Source organism: Crocodylus porosus, unplaced genomic scaffold (genome assembly GCF_001723895.1).
Source record: "Crocodylus porosus isolate Cpor-Errol unplaced genomic scaffold, CroPor_comp1, whole genome shotgun sequence".
NCBI lineage: Eukaryota > Metazoa > Chordata > Crocodylia > Crocodylidae > Crocodylus > Crocodylus porosus.
Genome location: NW_017728931.1, coordinates 36,708,285 through 36,726,519, shown reverse-complemented (window position 1 = coordinate 36,726,519; position 18,235 = coordinate 36,708,285). Strand labels below are relative to the sequence as shown.

General features: G+C 43.7%; 1 protein-coding gene across 2 annotated transcripts in view; it reads left to right on the top strand.

Moving 5' to 3' along the window:
- TMTC1 (transmembrane and tetratricopeptide repeat containing 1) overlaps positions 1-9,944 on the top strand; it is a 239,641-nt gene extending 229,697 nt beyond the window's left edge. For both annotated transcript variants that reach the window (XM_019544610.1, XM_019544611.1), the window contains exons 18-20: positions 884-1,006; positions 2,682-2,759; positions 3,550-9,944. In XM_019544610.1, coding sequence (XP_019400155.1) covers positions 884-1,006; positions 2,682-2,759; positions 3,550-3,690 — 342 coding nt within the window. In that variant the 3' untranslated portion in view covers positions 3,691-9,944. The remainder of the gene's footprint in view (positions 1-883; positions 1,007-2,681; positions 2,760-3,549) is intronic.
- Positions 9,945-18,235: the final 8,291 nt, after the last annotated feature.

The following is an 18,235-nucleotide window of genomic DNA, read 5'->3' as shown; positions in this document are numbered from 1 at the left end:
ACCCTCTGGCCCTGCTCATGCCCTTTGCCCCCCCACCCACAGCTCCTTGCCCCTCCCCGCCCTCCTAGAGGGGGTCTCCAGTTGCCAGGGCTATGGGGCTAGGGACCCAGATCCACAGCCACCTACCCCCAGTGGGAGGTGGTGGCTGCTGCAGAGGAGCAGAGCTCAGCTCCCCGCCTGCTGCCTGCCTGCTGTAAGCTTGGGTGGGGTGGGGCCAGCTCTTTGACACTACACACTTTCAGGGGATGGGGGCCCCCCAGATCTGTGCATGGGGCAGGGACAGGCCTCCTCCCCTGGAGCCTTCTTAGCGCAGCAGGTGCAACCTGGCACTGCAGGGTCCAGCAGGGCCACACAGGGAAGCTGCTTGCCACTGCAAGCTCTGTGCTGCCCTGGCAAGGCATCCCCTGCCTGTGTGCCAGCAGCAGGGAGCACAACCCCATGCCCTGCAGCACTGGGTCGTACCCACTGGGCTGTGGAGGCCCTGGGAGAGGGCAGCAAGGTGGGGAGCCTGAGCCCTTAGCAGGCACCCCACCCCAACCCTGCACACAGATCTTGGGGGCATGAGTCCCCTGTGCCCACCTGGGACTGCATGCACCACTGGGGAGCCAACCCTATCCCTCCACTGCTGGATGAGCTTCCTGCAGGCCCGTCCTACTCCCCACCAAGTCCCTGTGGCTGCACATTGTGGCTCTGGGCCCCAAATGCCACATACCGCCCAACTGGACAGCAGCCCCAGCCCTGCCCAGCTCCCTCCCTCCCTATGGGGGCCTCAATACCCACACCCCCCACTTACCTGTGGGAGCTAGTCTTCAGGCTGCCTGGGGCCATGTACATGCACATAGCATCCCCTGCCTGTTTTAGTATCCTTTTTCTTTTTCTGCAGGCATTAGAAGCTATAGATAAAGCTCTTCAGCTGAAACCAAAGGATCCAAAAGTCATATCAGAGCTCTTTTTTACTAAAGGAAATCAGCTAAGAGAACAGAACCTTCTGGAAAAAGCTTTTGAGGTATTATGGCTCTAAATCGGGGTTTCCCAAACTGTAGAACATGTATCCCTGGGGGTATGCAATCCATCTCTGGGGAAGGGGTTGTGTGGGAGAAATTGTGTAATGGTGGATTTAAATTTCACTATAATAATAATTGCCATTTACAAGGTTAAAATATAAAACATATGTTGGTAGGGGTATGTGGGCAGCTGGTAAATCTGGAAGGGGGTATGCAATAAGAAAGTTTGGGAACCTCTGTACTAAATCATGTGGACAGTCTTATAGCTTAAAGAAATGAAGTATCTGTAAATAATACTCTCCAGGTAGTATACATGATGCTTGCTTAGTTTTATAGCTATTATTCAGTACAGATGGAGTTATGGATGGGTGGTATCAATTCCACAGTTAAAATTACAACTGAGTTCCCTTTGTGGACCTGGATTCCATTCCCACACTCTTCTGTTTTGTAAATATGCCAAAAAACATGGAACCAAGATGGAGCTTTTCTACTAAAGTTGAAATAACATAGATAAGGGGGTCGTGAGGAGCACAGCCAGACTGATCAGACCCACAGTCTGTCTGGCACCAGATCCATTATCTGACAGATTATGCCTATCCTGTAATGACACCATATCCTGTCAGGGACACTCCAAAACATGCCCTATCTATGCTTTCCCTTTACATTCAAAGCCCAGACATGTGCCAGGAGGCTGTTCTGGGATCATCCTCAGAAGCTGCTTTTGCAGAGACTGAGGGTCTGCAGAAGGATGTCTTGGAATGGCCTCCTGGGTACTGTTCTGGGTTTGGAGCATGTCAGCAGGAATGAGCAGGTAGGGTTTGCTCAGGAGCAGCTCTTCCAGGACACAGTGATGTTGCAGTGTAGATAGGCCCACATAGCTGGCTCCAAAGAAGGTGCAAGTGCCCCTCCATAAGTAGATGGCAGGCAGTCTGTTCTCCTCACTACACTACATTGGGTATCACCCTGTTCTCTAATAGAGATTGGCTTAAGCTGTGAAACATGAAATGTTTCAAAATTCCTTCCAAAATGTCTGTTGTTAATTAACAGTGGTCATTCTGGATATCCATATAAAAAGCCTTAGAATCCAACTGGGGGAATTGATTGGGAGTCCAAGTTTTTTATGAGTTTTCCTCACATATGTAGAATTAAAATAAAGGGGGGTGGCAGGTATAAGGCTACCTAAGGCCCTTGTTATATCTTACAACATGGAATCTGTGTGAAGAGAGGCTGCAGTCAGTAACAAGTTAAAAACCTGCCTATGTTTTCTCCCTGCACATTCATGGCTATGTCGAGTTATGGAGACACTTTTATGATGTGAGTGGCACATACGAGGTGGCAAAGGGAACAATGAAGTGCAGAGCATCCCTGCAGATCAGGATCAGCAGAAAATAATGTGCTGTCATAGATGTTGCCTTTTATTCTCCACGGGACACTGCAGACACAGCAAATTTTCTGAGATAGGCCTTTTCGAGAGATGGTGCCTTTCATTTGTCTCTACTTAAGAATCTGAAACTCAACATGTATTTTGTGCATAAGAAAAACTAAAGGAAGAACATAACACTGGAAAGAAAATAACTCCTTAAGAGATAGGGTAAAGACAGTCACTCTTTCCACTCCAGTGTGTTTTTTAATTGGAGGCCCAACATTTTTAGCCTAAAGACAATTTTATTTATTTAGAGCTATAAACTGGCTGTAGAGCTGAATCCAGATCAAGCCCAGGCCTGGATGAACATGGGAGGCATTGAGCATATCAAGGTAGGAAAATCAGCTGCCCTTCTGTTGAAAAAATCAACCATATTTATTCTTCAAACCAAAATGGCTTTCAAGCAACCAAGAGGTGCATGCTGAATGTGTATTAGATATCCACCTTTGTGCTTGATCCAGAGTATAACATCTGTTACAGCCCCAGGTGGAGAGCTAAGTCTCATTGACTGAGAACTCTTATCAAATAATTTAAAATACACATACACTTTGGGCTAATTATGGCTGTACTATGGGAGGGGCAGCATCCCTTACAAAAACAGGCTATTTTGCAGCTTTCCTACCTCCAACGTCATCTTGCTTGAATTAATGTCTGCCTTAGACGTATGTGCCTGAGTTGCCTCTTTACATTTCACCTTTCCTAACCCCTTTGATACTGGCATCAAAGGCATAATACTGATACCAGTTGCTGAAGTATTCAGAAATAAGAAGTCACCATATTTTCAGCTTAATCATTCTGAATTGGCTTTAGAGAGTCTAAGCAGATTGGTTGATAGCCTAAAGCTATTGCAAGAAGAAGAGTTATATTATCTCTTCATACTGAATGTGTCAACATTATTTATTTCTGCTACTTGTCATTTTCTACTTGATCTAATTTAGACACAAAGTAGGTTCTTTAAAAATAAGTTACCAGGTTTAATAATGAGTGTTATATTGTTATTACAGGAAAAGTGAAAATTTATAAATGACTTCCACTAGTCACTATAGAAGTTGCCATTTTCAAGAAATGGTGTTTCAGTGTCAGAGAATATGAATGACATTTTCCCCCCACACTTTTTTATAGGGGAATTATGTCACTGCACGTGGCTATTATAAGAAAGCTTTAGAGCTGGTTCCAAACAGCAAGTTGCTGAAGGAGAATCTGGCCAAACTGGATCGCTTAGAGAAACGGTTACAGGAAGTCCGGGGAAAGGACCACACGTAGAACTGTGATAATGGTAGGAGGAACTTCATGTCCCCTGAAGATAGGAGCATGGTGGAAGCCTGCTGGCATGTGTGACACTGAAAGAGCTCAGATGTGACTCAGAATGAAGGAGGATGAATTTCAGGTGCACGTCTGTTCATCACCAAAGTTTCTGCAGGGTGTGCTGAAGAATGGAGTGAAAGCCCTGCTTCAATCAAGATTCATGTTTGGGTTGTACTCCTTTCACTATGATTTGTGGTCTAGTTGGGAAACTTGCTGATTGTTTTCCAAACTAGGCAGACTGTATAGGGGCAAAACTCTCATCCACTGTGGCAGGAATAGAGCGTTGCCTCTTGATACTCAACACTGATGTATCTAGTCCACTTAGAGTACTACTGATGGGCTCCAGTGCATGTCCCACAAGTTTTTCTAAGTCAGAAAGATGGTAACAGTAATCACCAGAGGCCCTCAGAGGTAATTTAGGAATCCAACTTGGAGGAAATAGTGTTCATTTTTAAGGCTCCAGTAGTGGCTTTAAAATGACCCCAAGAAAAGGGAGAACTATGTCTGAACATAATTCTGTCTAGGAATGCTGATCCTATGGCTTGTACAGCAAGTCCTTTGAGGAAAAACCTCAGCTGAATATTTTTCTCATAAAATAATCCTTTTTGTAACAAGATTCATTATATTACAATACTGTCAAATTTCTGAAGGCTTTTTCACCCCAGTTAGAATAGTTTTCTATGAAAAAATTGAAACCATTCAAAGAAAATAATGTAAAGTTTTAATATGGCTTTCCCACACCACCTGCCTTGGAGGGAAAAAAATCCTGGTCAAAACATTTTATCAGGTAAAGCACAGAGATATTAGGAAAGATTTGAGTGATTGGATTCTTTTTAATAGCATGGGAATATGTTTATCATGTTGATTTTTTGCCAAGTTCCCCCCCTTCTGGATCTTGGAGGTGAGTTATATCTGATCACTCTAAATCTATATATTTTTAAACGTGAGTGGGAAGGCAAGTTTACTTCAGATTTTAAAAAACAATTCCAAGTACTATTTATTTAACTTATAAATAAAAATGCTTAATATATTTTCTCTGTTTGTAAAGTTGGATGTCATCCTTTACAATTGGCCATGCAGCATGTGGTTGTGACTTTCAACATGGCACCACAAGGTTGTGCTTGAATAATTCTCCCTACTGGTGGTTCTAGAGCAATTGGATGTAATCTATGTTGGACCAAATTTTCCACCTAACAACAATGCCAACACTGTTGGCTTCACTCGGGTTGCACTAGTTCAGTTGAGATGGGAATTTGATTGGTTATCAATAACTGCAGTAGTTAAGGAAGGTAGATCGGACAGTGACTGAGGCCCTGTCCTTTCACTCAGGACAACAGATCATATCAAAAGTCTATTTCTCTCATATTACCTCCCATCAGGAAACCATTGCACAGCATACTGTATTGCCAGGTCTCTGCTGAAGAGAAGCCCAGGGTTTGGAATTGATAGTTAGGTGGGGATTGCAGTGTATGTCAGGGAAAGTTTTGCAGCAATGGCCCATAGTATGACTGACTTTAGAAATTGGCAGTAATGTGTCAGTATTGTGGGCTCTAAAGCATAATAGGTAAGCATGATCATACCATAGTTTAGCAGTGACTTTATCTGTTTTATTTCAGGGTTTTGATTTCTAATTGCTGATTCTTTCAGTGAAGTCAATGACTCCAAACAGCAGTCTCTGAATTAGAGGGGCTTTACACAAGCACAAGTGTCTGCCCACCTGGATCTGGTGGCTGGGCTGAGGTATAACCATGGATGATTCTGTTCACCAGGGAGCTGATGCTGGAGTTTAAGACGTTACCTTCTGCACCTGGCCAGGTGAATCTCCAGGGGCTCGGTAAGACCATGGAGTCAGAAGGGCTAAGCTCTGAGAACACATTTACACTGTCCTGTAGTGATCCCAGGAGCACTCTTGAGAAGCAGGCCCTGCCTGCTCACTCCCACCCAGCATGGGCTAAAGTCCAGAATGAGACAGTATAGCTGGTTTAAAGTGTGCTCAGAGTCGCATCCAGGCTCTTTAAAATGTGCCTCTTGGTCAGGGCAGGTTTCTTGGGGCACACTGTCCCCCCCAGAGACATACAGACAGACCCTGAGGGGCCTTATATTACTCTGCTTCTCCCCCCTCACCAGCCTCACTTCATATAAGGCCAAGTAAACTGCAGCCATGATTTGCCACTGGCATTTTCAGGTGGCAGAGCTATAACGTTTCCCTTCTCTCCTAAATCCAAACTACCTGCTTTTCTGCTAAAGGACTTATTGTCTTTTTGGACTTCCAGGGCATGTCTACACATGCACCCCATGGTACAGTTGTTACTGCACCATCGTTTCATACTTGCTTTAGGAAGTACTAAATGATGGCACAGTAACAGCCAACCTGGCAGTGTACTGTTATTTTTAGCATCTACATCGCCATAGCAACAACGGGTTACAGCGATGGAGCATCAGCATCACGGTTTGTTCCTACTAATGAGCTATGTCACCATAGTGCATTGCTACAGCAATGTAGCATCACTTGTAGACATGCCCCCAGAGTCAGAGCAGGAGCAATTATCCTGTCAGTCAGTTTTGGACAATCCCTTGTACCTACCTGATGATGGCTATACATGCAACTTGGTAGGTCCCTAGTGAAATCATCACTTTGACATTATTTGTCTGCGGTAGCTGTAGGGTTTCAGGCTTTCCCATAGCACAGGGAGGGAGTAAGCCAAAGTCCTGAATTGGAGCTAACAGGGAGAAAATGAACTTTTAGCTACAAAGTCAAAATTGGCATCCCTGGAGGTCAGGCTGTCAAATCCTGTGAAAAGCTATGTAGTCAAAACCAGATCTAAAATGATCTCTGTGAATTGTCAATTCCCTAGCTGCACAGCAGTGGGATTATACCAATGTTTTCAAGGCCCAGACAGCATATGTATATTCATAGAAGCCTATAGCACTTTAAGTCATAAGTAAAAGATGTTTGCCTATGTTTTCCAAAAATGCGTGAAGGGGGTGTATATATACAGCATCGTTCAGATAAAGCTCTCACCCTTTTCCCCCACAGAACTTGCTCACTTGGCTGTCAGCAAAGCTTCCCTTTAGAAGAGAAACTTTTCAAAGAAGAATATAGGGATTAATCCACTCTACTCCCATCTCAGCTAAGCATACATCATTTTGAAACTGAGCCTCTGTGTGCTAATTTTAGAGCAATAGTGCCTCAGTCTTGCATGGCATGATCTTTATGCGTGTGTAGAGGTTCAGTGAAATCTGTGGGATGCAAGACAAGTAGTAAACATGCCTTGTCTAGATAACTACAACCCAGGAATGTGAGGTGTTCAGTGTTATCAGCTAATTCTCACCGAGTTTACAGGGACTGAAGAGCACTCAGTGGCTTACATGGTAGAGCCCTTCATGGATGACGGGCCAGGGTCCTGATGGACAAGGATTTCACAGTATGGTGTCACTGTCAAGTACTCTAACTTTGTTGGTGTATTGTTTATAAAGATGCTAATATCAATGCTGGAAGCAGCTCCCAGATCAGGAATGTTCAAGCCATGTTTTCCTGTAACTCAGTACTTTGAGACCTAACTGAAGACACTCGAGGCATGAGAATATGTGGGAATGGAGTGGGTGGGGCACATGAAGGAAATCTGTTGGTAAAAGCTGTATAGCATATACATTTTTCCTCAGAAAAAAGGTAAGTTAGATGAAAATAAAGAATATATATTCTCCGTGCCACACATGTGGTTTTAAATTGTGGCCAGTGAAGCTATTTTTTAAATTTTAGAAAAGTTGTATTTTTTTAAACAGGATTATTGAGGACAAAGACTTTTTGTTTGAACTTTGGTTGAAAGTTTCTATCAGGTCAGTCAAGGAAGACAAAGGAGGTGTCATTACCACTTTAGCATTTGATTAAGGCTATGTTGTCCTGTGCAAGTACATCAATACAGAACAGCTATCTGATGTCTGTCCAAGATGCAGGAAAAGATACCATCAGACCCCTGGCAACAGGATTCCAGCACTAGCTTTGCAGAAAGGCAACACAGAATCACCCCTGTAATGTGTGGTGGGGGATTTAGCAGTAGGGCAGGTGTATGCTTGTAGTTGTGCTGTCTCTGCTTGCTTGCTTCAGCCTTAAACTTCAGTTGCCTGCCAACACATGAGAAACCTGCTGGTATACACTGGCAACATATCAGTAGAGAGTGAGGTTTAATCCCATCTGAAATAAATCCTAGCCTATGCACAGCTGTGAAAGGCTGAGTATAGACTTTCATGAAGCAAATTTACAACGGTTTTAGGGACAGGAGAAGAGAACTCATTTAAATAATCCCTCTTCCCCACCACCTCCAAACTGCACTTTCTGGCCCAAACCAATGCAAATAATAATATAAAAACCAGGTAATATAAACTGATCAATTATTCCCCAAGCTTTCCAGAGCCCCAAACTAGCAAAGCATGTGTACAGCTTTAAGTGCACAAATAGTCTTTTTGGCTTCAATACTAAAATGCTTGGCTGGATTAAGGCTTGAATCTTATGAAGCGTTTACCAGAGGTGAGGATGAACAATGGTGTGTTGTTTGCAATAGGTTATCTCACCCAAAAGGAATTCTTTCTGTGAAGATAAGTAGATTAAGTTAACTTGTGTGCAAATGGATATTATTCTAATTAATTATAGGAAACAGCTGCTCTTTCTGGTTTTATACATCTCCTAAAAGAACAAAACTATAAATACTTTGGTTTCTGCCTATGAAAGTACTCAGCATGCTTAGCACATTATGAATGCATATTTTGCTGAAAACCATAGTAGGTGGTGGCTCGCTCTTCCATGTATGAAGTGGCATTGTCTAATCCTCTATACCTGTATAGTGGCATATCAGCCCAGTCCAAAGTGAAGTAACTCAGACTTTTATATACTATTTATGCATTTCAATCTTAAATGAAAAACTATAAACAATTCTCTCTCTTCTTCTTTGGTCTTTTTTCACCCAGAACAATACTTTTGACTGATGGGGCTTTTGGAATTTTTTTTGTTTTGTGTGGGGCTTTTTAAAACATCTTGTGTTTTTAAAATATGCATTCTTTGCTTCTCCCCCTTTCTTTTTTCTATTGCTCAGAAGAAAAGACTTAAGGAGGTTGTTATTTTTATCTTGCTTTTTATCTTTGGGCTAGATTTTCATTAAAATGTATAGGGAAAATTGTCCAAATTGACACACCTACATATCAGAGAAAATGGTGCATTAATTCCTGATTGAAAAAGACCCCAAACAAGAGACAGTGGACTCGGTAGACACAAAGTCATGCTATCTTACGTATGGGGGCTAATTTTCTGAGGATGTGAACACCTACCATCTCAAATCAACAGGAACTGCAGCAGTTTAGCATCTAGCAAAATCAAACAACTATTGGGTATATTTTGCCTTCTTTGGAATTAAGAGCATTGACATGCTGGTTTTACTTGCTAGCAAATACTCTGAGGCTAGTTGTATGTGCCTTGATCACCCATCCTCACTTCAGGAAAGCAAATATTTAAGTTCCACTGAACACAATGCATAGTTACACCTGCTTGAAATGTGTGTGCATTTAATTGTTTGCATACCTGATTTCTAAGGTAATAATGGTGAACAACTTTTGAAAATCTAGCCCATAGGGAGTTTTTAGAGGGCTCATGCAATAGTTTTAAAATGTACAATTTTGCTTTCATATGCATTTAAACAGAATAGCAAAAGGAGAACTTGCTTGACATAATATTGTTGCAGTGTGGCAACATTGCTTTAGGTGATCCCTCTAACTTTGTGCAGAACTTCCTTGCCATGTTTGTACTGGCTTGCTGAAAATTTCTTTATTCTGGGAAATTTCCCCAAACAGCATCCTCTGTGAAAGTTTATGGCTTCTACACATTTATTACTGTCAAGATCACTTTGTCTGAAGTGGGTGTCATACTGCATTTTTGTTCTATCATTTGGGAGTTATTTGCCTTGGTTATTGTTCATATGGTTCTTACATTTGTATCTCTTATTTTATCGGTTGTGCATCTCTCTTTTTTTGAAAAAATAATACCAATTAGATATTTTTTAAAATTAAGTGATCATTAAGCAGCTGGATGTATGTCAGTAGTACAGGAATTTGAAGTCTTTTTGCATCTTTCATTGTGGGGTTTATGGATACATTTTGCCTATAATGGAGTTATGCTCAAAGTCTTTCCAAAAGAAAATGTATGTAATGTCTATTTTATATAAAAAGAAAAAAAAAAGAACTGATCTGTGTTGTCTTGTTCTATCATAACCAGAGAGGGTTAGCTGATGCCAGAAACCATCACCTGACCGGCTAAGGAAGTAGAAGGTTCTAAATCTTTTAATCCAGGGGTTGGCAACCTCTAGCCTGTAGACATGGGGCTTTGGCAGCAATTACTTTCCTAATGCTGGAGCAGGGAGGCGGGCACTCTACCCAAGGGAGTGTAGGGAAAAGCAGCACTGGCAGCTGGGTCCTAATGCCCACTAACTGGCCTGCAGCTTTAAGGTTGTCAACGATTGCTTCAGTCTGATTGGGTAGCCCTGGACTCCCCAAATCATTCCAGGGACTGTTCACAGAGGAAAGGGCTATTCAACATGGGTATCAGCATCTGGTCCACAGAATCAGAGAAAATGAGGGTTGGAAGGGACTACTGGGCTAGGGACAGACATTACACATAAACTGATTTAAGTGATCAGAAACTGGTTTAAACGTGTGATAGAACAGGTGTTCAGTGCATATAAACCAGTTTGAAAATGGCTGAAATGAGTTTGAGATAAACCTAGTTGAATATAGTATCAAATTAACTGATTTGTCTCAAACGCGTTTATGCAATATCTGTCCTAGACCTCTTGCTGGTTTAAATTAAATCCAACTCTTCCAGCATCCTGGCATGTAATCTGGGCTGGGCAGGGCTCTCTGCTTCACAGCAGGGCTGGCCCCTTCCCTCTGCTCCCTGGCTGCAGCTCTGGCAGAGACTGTAGGCATCTGCCTGGCTTCTGCTCCCCACCTCCCCTCCCCACTCTCTGCTAAGCAGGCATTCCCTGTCCCTCACAGACATCTCTTAGCATTAGCTAGCAGACCATATGCTGGCTACCTCTGCGCTGTGGCACATGGGACAAAGGCAGAAGCAACAGTTAGCTGGTAATGTCCCTTTGTTGTTTTCTTAATGAGCTGATGAACACTGAGCTAGGGATGATAAACATTCCCTGTTGAGGATGGGGTGGAACCCCTCCCTGATCATAGCATCCTGCCGGGGCCACCCCCACCCCCCAGCTCAGCACTGTTGAAGGGAATGGAGGGCTGCTTTAGCATCCCCTGGCTTCTACCCTGAGCTACTGCAGGCATGTGCCTGAATTTCCTCAGTCCAGAGAGAATGTCTGTCCAGTTTCAGCCTAGCCAGGTTAAACTAATCTGCAAAGGCTGAATCATCTCAGGCTCAGGGTTTTTGAATGTCTGTCCCTAGCCCAGGAGATCATCTAGTCCAACCCCCTGCTCAGAGCAAGACCATCTCCAGATAGATCATTTCAGCTAGGACTGTGTCGAGCCAGGCCTTAAAAACCTCCAAGGATAGAGATTTCACCACCTGTCTAGGTAACCTGTTCTGTGCTTTACCACTCTCCTAATGAGAGAGTTTCATCAAATATTTATACACATTACTACAGAGATACAACATATGTATTAGGAAATCTCGGTAAAAAATGTGTGGTTTTAGGTTCTGAGGTATAAAGAGATGGAGAAAAGAAAAACAGGAAAGAAACTCATCTATCATAAGTTTCCTGAGACACCAGTGGTTGCTGACTGGGACCTGTATGCTGATGCATTATGAATGGTAAAATCTATCTTTACTGAAACCTGATTTCCAATCCTTAGAAAAATCTGAAGGAATCCACACAAACCACAATGCATTCTACCATGGCTGCATGCACATACTCCCTTTCAGCTTCCATCTTGGAGGCAGAATTTATGCTTTAAAATCCCAGGATAAAGGATAGTGAAATATTTATTAATGTACTTTGTTAGCTACACTACTCAAGAGGTCAGTTCTGTGTGTAAAAGTCACATTCTATAAGCAATAGTCTCATGGACATGTCCTCCTCAAGGGAACCCTTTCAGCTCAGGAGTAAAGAGTACTTGCTTCATGGTATTGTCTTCCCTTTGTTGACTGCCAGTGGTCTGATGCACCACAGACTCCAGGGGCCAAACCAGAGTAGGAACTGCTTGAAAAAGCCACAGTTCTCTGTGGAAATGCAAGCAATTCAGACCTGTATTTACCATCCTTTGTAGTTGAGCTCCTCCATGGCCATCACAGGGCAGCCATAGATGAGTTAATCTGATATTAATGCAGTTTCTGCTGTTTCCAGAGAAAGAGCTTGGGGTACTGGAGCAACAGGTCTCTCTTCGAGATTGTTCCTGTCCTTTCACACAAATCCACCAAGTTTAAGAGGTATAGGGTCTAAAATCTATAGCTATTTTAATCCCTCCCATCAAAGGGGACACTTCCAGGGAAACTTGATAACTATAACCTTCCAGGCATGTCTCACAGAATGCCCGTGTGTAATTGTGAAATTTCCATTTGCAGGTTTAGGAACACTGCAGATTGAGTTCCTGGTGGAGGAGAAATCAGTGATGGAGAATCTGCTATTAGTGTAGCTTAGGGGGCATGTTGTCAAGAAATAATGTAGCACCATGTAGTTAGCAATAAAAGAGCTAGTAGGTCTACCCAACATAAGCCAGAGCCATACAGACCTGCTAGCTCATGTCCTAGAATCAATATAGCTGCATTTAGCATAGTGCTCTGAACAAGCTAATTATAAAGCAACTATCACTATACTCCTTCCCATTCTGGAGCTAGCATGTAACATTCTGTTACATTATGTTGGGTAGACATACCCTTCTTATTTCATGCCAGTCCTTCAACTGAAGTAGTTACAAACAACATGCAGGCAACCTACTCTAAGTGTCCCTGTCCACGTACAAATATCTTGGTTCCAGACAACTGTCCCAAGAATTCACTCTAGGTGAACATTAAGGAAGTGAGCCACCCTCCTTGTTTCCCCTAAAAACAAATCAACAAAAACCACCACAAGACTATCAACATAAATATTTCTTCACAGACTATGCTACTCATAGGTTAAGAATGGACTCCTAAGATTTATATTTAAAAGTACCACCTACTGACTCCTCGTACTTGGCACATGCTTTCTGTGCTACCTTAACTCAGGCTGAATAATAACCTCCTTTTCAAGTGGCCCCACTGAAATTAGAGAGACCATTCCATGTGAGGGTTGGGAGCATCAGATTGACCTATTTAGACGAGAAACGATTTCCTTGGCTCTTTAAATGGTAAACCTAAGGAAAAGACAAGGATCATTCTGGTGATAGCTTTTACAGGACCAAGCTTTTGGGCACCTCATGCTCTTCTTCAGGTCTGGGAACTGGCTGAAGAAATTATCTCGAGGGAGGGGTACATCAAATAGGCAGATGAGCACTTTAAAGCCTCATTTGTTGCAGGGCTTGCAGTGAAAATGCCTGAAAACCTATAATAGGGAGCTGAAGATTTCTGGAAAGGGGCAATACTAAGCCCCTTGCCCTGTTTCTAGGATCTGAATTCCAGGCCACTCCTCCATTTGCTCTGCTCTCAGTCTTGAGCTACTGTCCAAGGCAGAGGGCTGGCTCACCCTACACACTGTTTTGTCTGACCCCAAGCATTGTTTCTAAAGTGTGAATTTATCAGTGTTGCAAATGGACTTCTTCTGAGGTAAGGGAACAAAATACTGCATGCATTCCCATCGAGGCGGATCCAGGATTTGGTAACGGGGGTACAGGAGCAGCCACCCCCACTGCAGAGGTGGCTGCACCCCCATTCCCAGGCTCCTCCCACCCCCACACATAAGGGCACCCCTTGCTGCAGCAGCCTCTGGGGACTTTTTTTAAAGACCCTGAAGCAGGTAAGAGTCCTCACCTTCCTCTCCTTGCCCCTTTCCTCACTCTCCCAGGGGCCTGGAAGCTTCAAGGCCTCGCTTGCCTGCTCCAGCTGGAGGATGTGTGGGTAAGGAGCATTAACAGCTGTAGCAGTGCAGTGGATGGTAGGGTGAGTTTTCCCACCTTGTCTGGTCCCCTGGGGAGCAGATGTGGAAAATGGGAAGCCCCTGCCCATCGCCTCTCCTTTAACTGTTCCCAGCTGAGCTCATCCCAGGAGCAGCTTTGAAGCTTTATCCCACCCCCGACTACAGCAGCAGCAGCAAGAGAGGGAGTGGGGGGGGAAGAGTAGGGAACATGATGTGCCTGAGCCTGAAGAAGGAGGAGTGGGATTCTTCTATGCTTTGGAGACTTAAAAAAATTTCCCCAGAAGCTTCCAAAAGCTTCCAATCCAAAAACGGCATGCAACCATGCCATTGCATCCCCTCTGGATCTGCCCCTGATTCGCATACTTTGGAAAGCTGACACTGAGGTTGGGATGATTGATCCTGAGGACAAATGGCTGAGATATTGGTATCTCCTGAGTACAAATACTGAGATATCGGTATCTCCTAAACAACAGATAGGATGGTGTCAAGACCTCAGCTCTGTCTGGGCTGGATTTGTTGCAAACAAATAAACAAGCAGTGAATCAAAGCAATCTCTAGTTCACTCTCTGCCTAAGCTTCCTCATAGGCAGTTACACACATAGGTGACCTACAGTGATTTTCAAGCAAGGAGACAGTGGAATAAAACAATGTTGTAAAATCACAGAGACAACAGAATTATGAAGCTACAATTGGCCCAGAATAGAAACTGAACCAGCCTTCTCACTCTATCAAGTCTGCATAGTATTCTACATAGATAATATGTGCACTACAAAATTATGGAAATATTGTGTGCGTGTGTGTGAGAGTGAGAGAGACTATGCATGTATCACACTATGCTTTGATAAGTGGATGACTGAGACGATGATAACATTCTTTTTCTGTGTTACAGTAGTACATACATAGTTCTTTGTGGCCCTGAGTTCTGTGTTATTATTTCAGTTATAAGCTACCTTTCAAAATCCATTTAACCTTTCAGAAGGACACAGAAATAGAAGGCAAAAACACTTTGAGCACTTGAAACATGAAGCATAAAGTAAGGGGTTCAGTTCAGTAACAATGCTTATTCAAGTTAGCTCTGTAGAGTCTTATATAAGACAGGTTTTTAAATAGTATTTAAGAAAACCTATTATGTATATTTTATGCATTATTTGGTCTATTTTGGGAGAAAAAAGATAGTTTAGAAGGTCTGGAACTTCTAAACTTCCATCCCGTTTTCTTTACGGCAAAAAAAAAAATCAAGCGTACACAAAAGGAGAATAAGAAAAGAACAGCAAAATAGAAAATGCATTTTCTGGGCTGGGTGTTGCTTTTCTTTTGCAAACTTACTGCTGTGAAATACAGCCCTGAAATGTAATCTTATCTGCTACTCAAGATTTCCCATACCTTTTAACAGTATCAGGCATTTGAGGCATTGCTTTTTACTGGCTTTTCTAGTTATAAGCACACAGCTTGATTTTTAAAACTTCCAGTCCATGCACCCTGCTGTCTCTTTCAGCAACACCTGAACAAACAATGTGCAAGAATGCTTGGAAACTCATCCCAATACAACTGATCAAGCAAAACACATTTTGCTGATTTCAGCTATAAGCTTTGCCTCCCCTTTGCAGAGTCTTTGGATACATTTGTTTATCCATCCCCATGACTCCTAGGAGTCTTGCTAATCCCACATCACAGTTGTTTTACTTTAAAAAATCTTGTTTGCATCACTCTATTTATTAGTCATTGACCTCTGCTGAATTTCATAAATAATATTATGAAACATACAAAGGCCCTGGACAGATGTAATGTTTTGAAGCACTGCAAACAGTGAGTCTACAGATGTTCACAGCTGAAAAACTGCTTAAAAATGATACTCAGAAAAATAAAAAGATCTTTGGAGTGCTTCCCAAAATGTCTGTTTGCCCAATGGAGCATGACAAGGGGGTTGCTCAGTCCTCTGGCACATTCCCCGTCCCCCACTGCTCTGCTGTCCACCCCATCCCTTGCATGGAGGGAACAGGGATGGCTAGTGCAGAGGCAGAAAAGGATCTTGGAGTCATTATTGATGCCAAAATGAACATGGGCCGACAGTGTGGGGACACAGTCAGGAAGGCCAACCGTACCTTGTCATGCATCCACAGATGCATCTCGAGCAGGTCCAAGGAGGTGATCCTCCCCCTCTATGCGGCACTGGTCAGGCCGCAGCTGGAGTACTGCATCCAGTTCTGGGCACCGCACTTCAGGAGGGATGTGGACAACATGGAGAGAGTCCAGAGGAGGGCCACTTGCATGATCACGGGGCAGCAGGGCAGGCCCTACGAGGAGAGGCTACGGGACCTGAACCTGTTCAGCCTCCACAAGAGAAGGCTGAGGGGGGATCTAGTGGCCTGTTACAAACTAGTCAGAGGGGACCAGCAGGCATTGGGGGAGTCCCTGTTCCCTGTTCCCCTGAGCACTATCAGGAGTGACTAGAAATAACGGTCACAAGCTGGCAGAAGGTAAATTCAGACTAGACATCAGGAGGCCCTACTTCACTGTCAGGGCGGCTAGGGTCTGGAACCAACTTCCAAGCGAAGTTGTGCTGGCTCCTACCTTGGGGGTCTTTAAGACAAGGCTAGACAGTCACCTTGCTGGGGTCGTTTGACCCCAGTACTCTTTCCTGCCATGGCAGGGGGTCGGACTTGATGATCTGTTCAGTTCCCTTCCGACCCAACTAACTATGAAACTATAATGACTCCCCTGCTGTGTGCTTGGCTGTCCCTGGCAACTTCTGGAGCCTGAGCAGCACACAAGGAAACCTCCTCTCCAGCCCTGTTTTTGGCATCCCTGCATGTCTTTTGGGTTTTAGTCTCCCAAAGCTCCCATTTCTTCAGGTGAAGGGATTTCCTCTCTCCAGCCAGGTAAGTGTTTCTTGCTCTGCTTTAGGCATCTAGCCTAAATAGACCTAGCCCTAAGGCTCATTTTGGTTGGGATGCCTAGAGAAACAAAATGTCACACAGAGCCCTGGCAGTCCTGAAGAATGTGATGTTGGACAACAACCTCAAAACCACAAGGAGGCATACAATGAAGGTTAGCTAAAGGGATGAGAAGGCTCTAATGGTGAGCTTTGCAGAGGCATTTGTATGCAAGGACCATGGAGATGCCACAGAGGGAACACTACTGGAAATAAAGAGCAAAAGCATGAGCACCTGCTCTCCCCATACCTCCTACTGACACTTAGAACTGCTGCTTTTTATATACATGAAAAAGGAACAGTGTGAACTCACATAACGAATCTGAGTTGACAGTCAGTACCTGAGAAACCAGTACTGTGAAGCATGGGAATTTGCCTGAGGTGCCATAAAGGGACAGGAGACAGGGCACTGGGGAACATTTGCTTCACATATGACTTCGGAGAAGTCGCTTAACCTTTCTGTTGTAGCTGGAATTATTGCAGCACCCCATAGCCCCAGTGCTTTCACAGCTGGAGCTACACCCCTGGCTAACAGAGGGGGTCTCTGTTCTCTCTGTCTCAGTTTCCCTTGTAAAATGTGCATAATTATGCCCAATCAAACCTTTAGTAATCCTCAGCTAAAAGCTGTTGAGTAGCCTCACCATCATTAGCCTTGCTGGAATTTAAAAACTGTCCATACAGTTCTTTAGTTTATGAACACACAAATGGCATGAAAAGCATGACTTTTTCCAAAAGATTGTTTCCTTTTCTCCCAGAAGGGGGAGCTAAAGGCATCGCTGGTCCTTCATGCATCTGGAATAATGCTGTGTAAAGGAAGCAATGTCATTAGAAACCACCCAAGCTCAGACTGCCTCAGCTTCCCACACCCCTTCCAGTAGGACTAACATCAGAAGAGGGATGTGGCATTACTATGAGTTTAGGAGCAGATCTCAAACTATTTCTCAAACAGCCATGAAATGCGAAAAAAAAGAATGGATTTAATTAAACCTGGGAAGGCTGAGATTGTGGGAGTGGTAACATTGCTGAGAAAAAAGGAGGTAGACATAGTCACTACCTCCTGTAATGCAGTCCTTATAAGGTGGGGAAGTACCTACTTAGTCTTCTCTTACTGTGATGTGTTCAGGTGCCAGAAACCTAATCAATAAGGCTCCCTCTGAGTCTTGATAATGAAGGGGTTAAAAAACCTGGGAAGGAAGGAAAAGGGCTGGAGCCTACAAGAGGAGGGTAGAGTTCAACAATGGGTCACCTTCAACCACCTGCTGTGGGTTGTTTTGACCCTGTTTACTAAACAGGAAACCTTTGGGGAGGAGTATCAGTTCTGAGAGGTTCACCAAAAGGGACAGCTGTAGGAAGTTTGTCTCTTCTGGTGAACCAATAAAAGGAAAGCTGTGTATAGGTCACTGTTTGGTTGGTTTAGGCCAGCAGTTCCCAACCTCAGGTCGTGACCCAAATGAGGGCCGTGGGGGCAATGCTGGTGGTGCTGCACACAAAGGACAAGCTGTGCCACATGCTCCCAGCA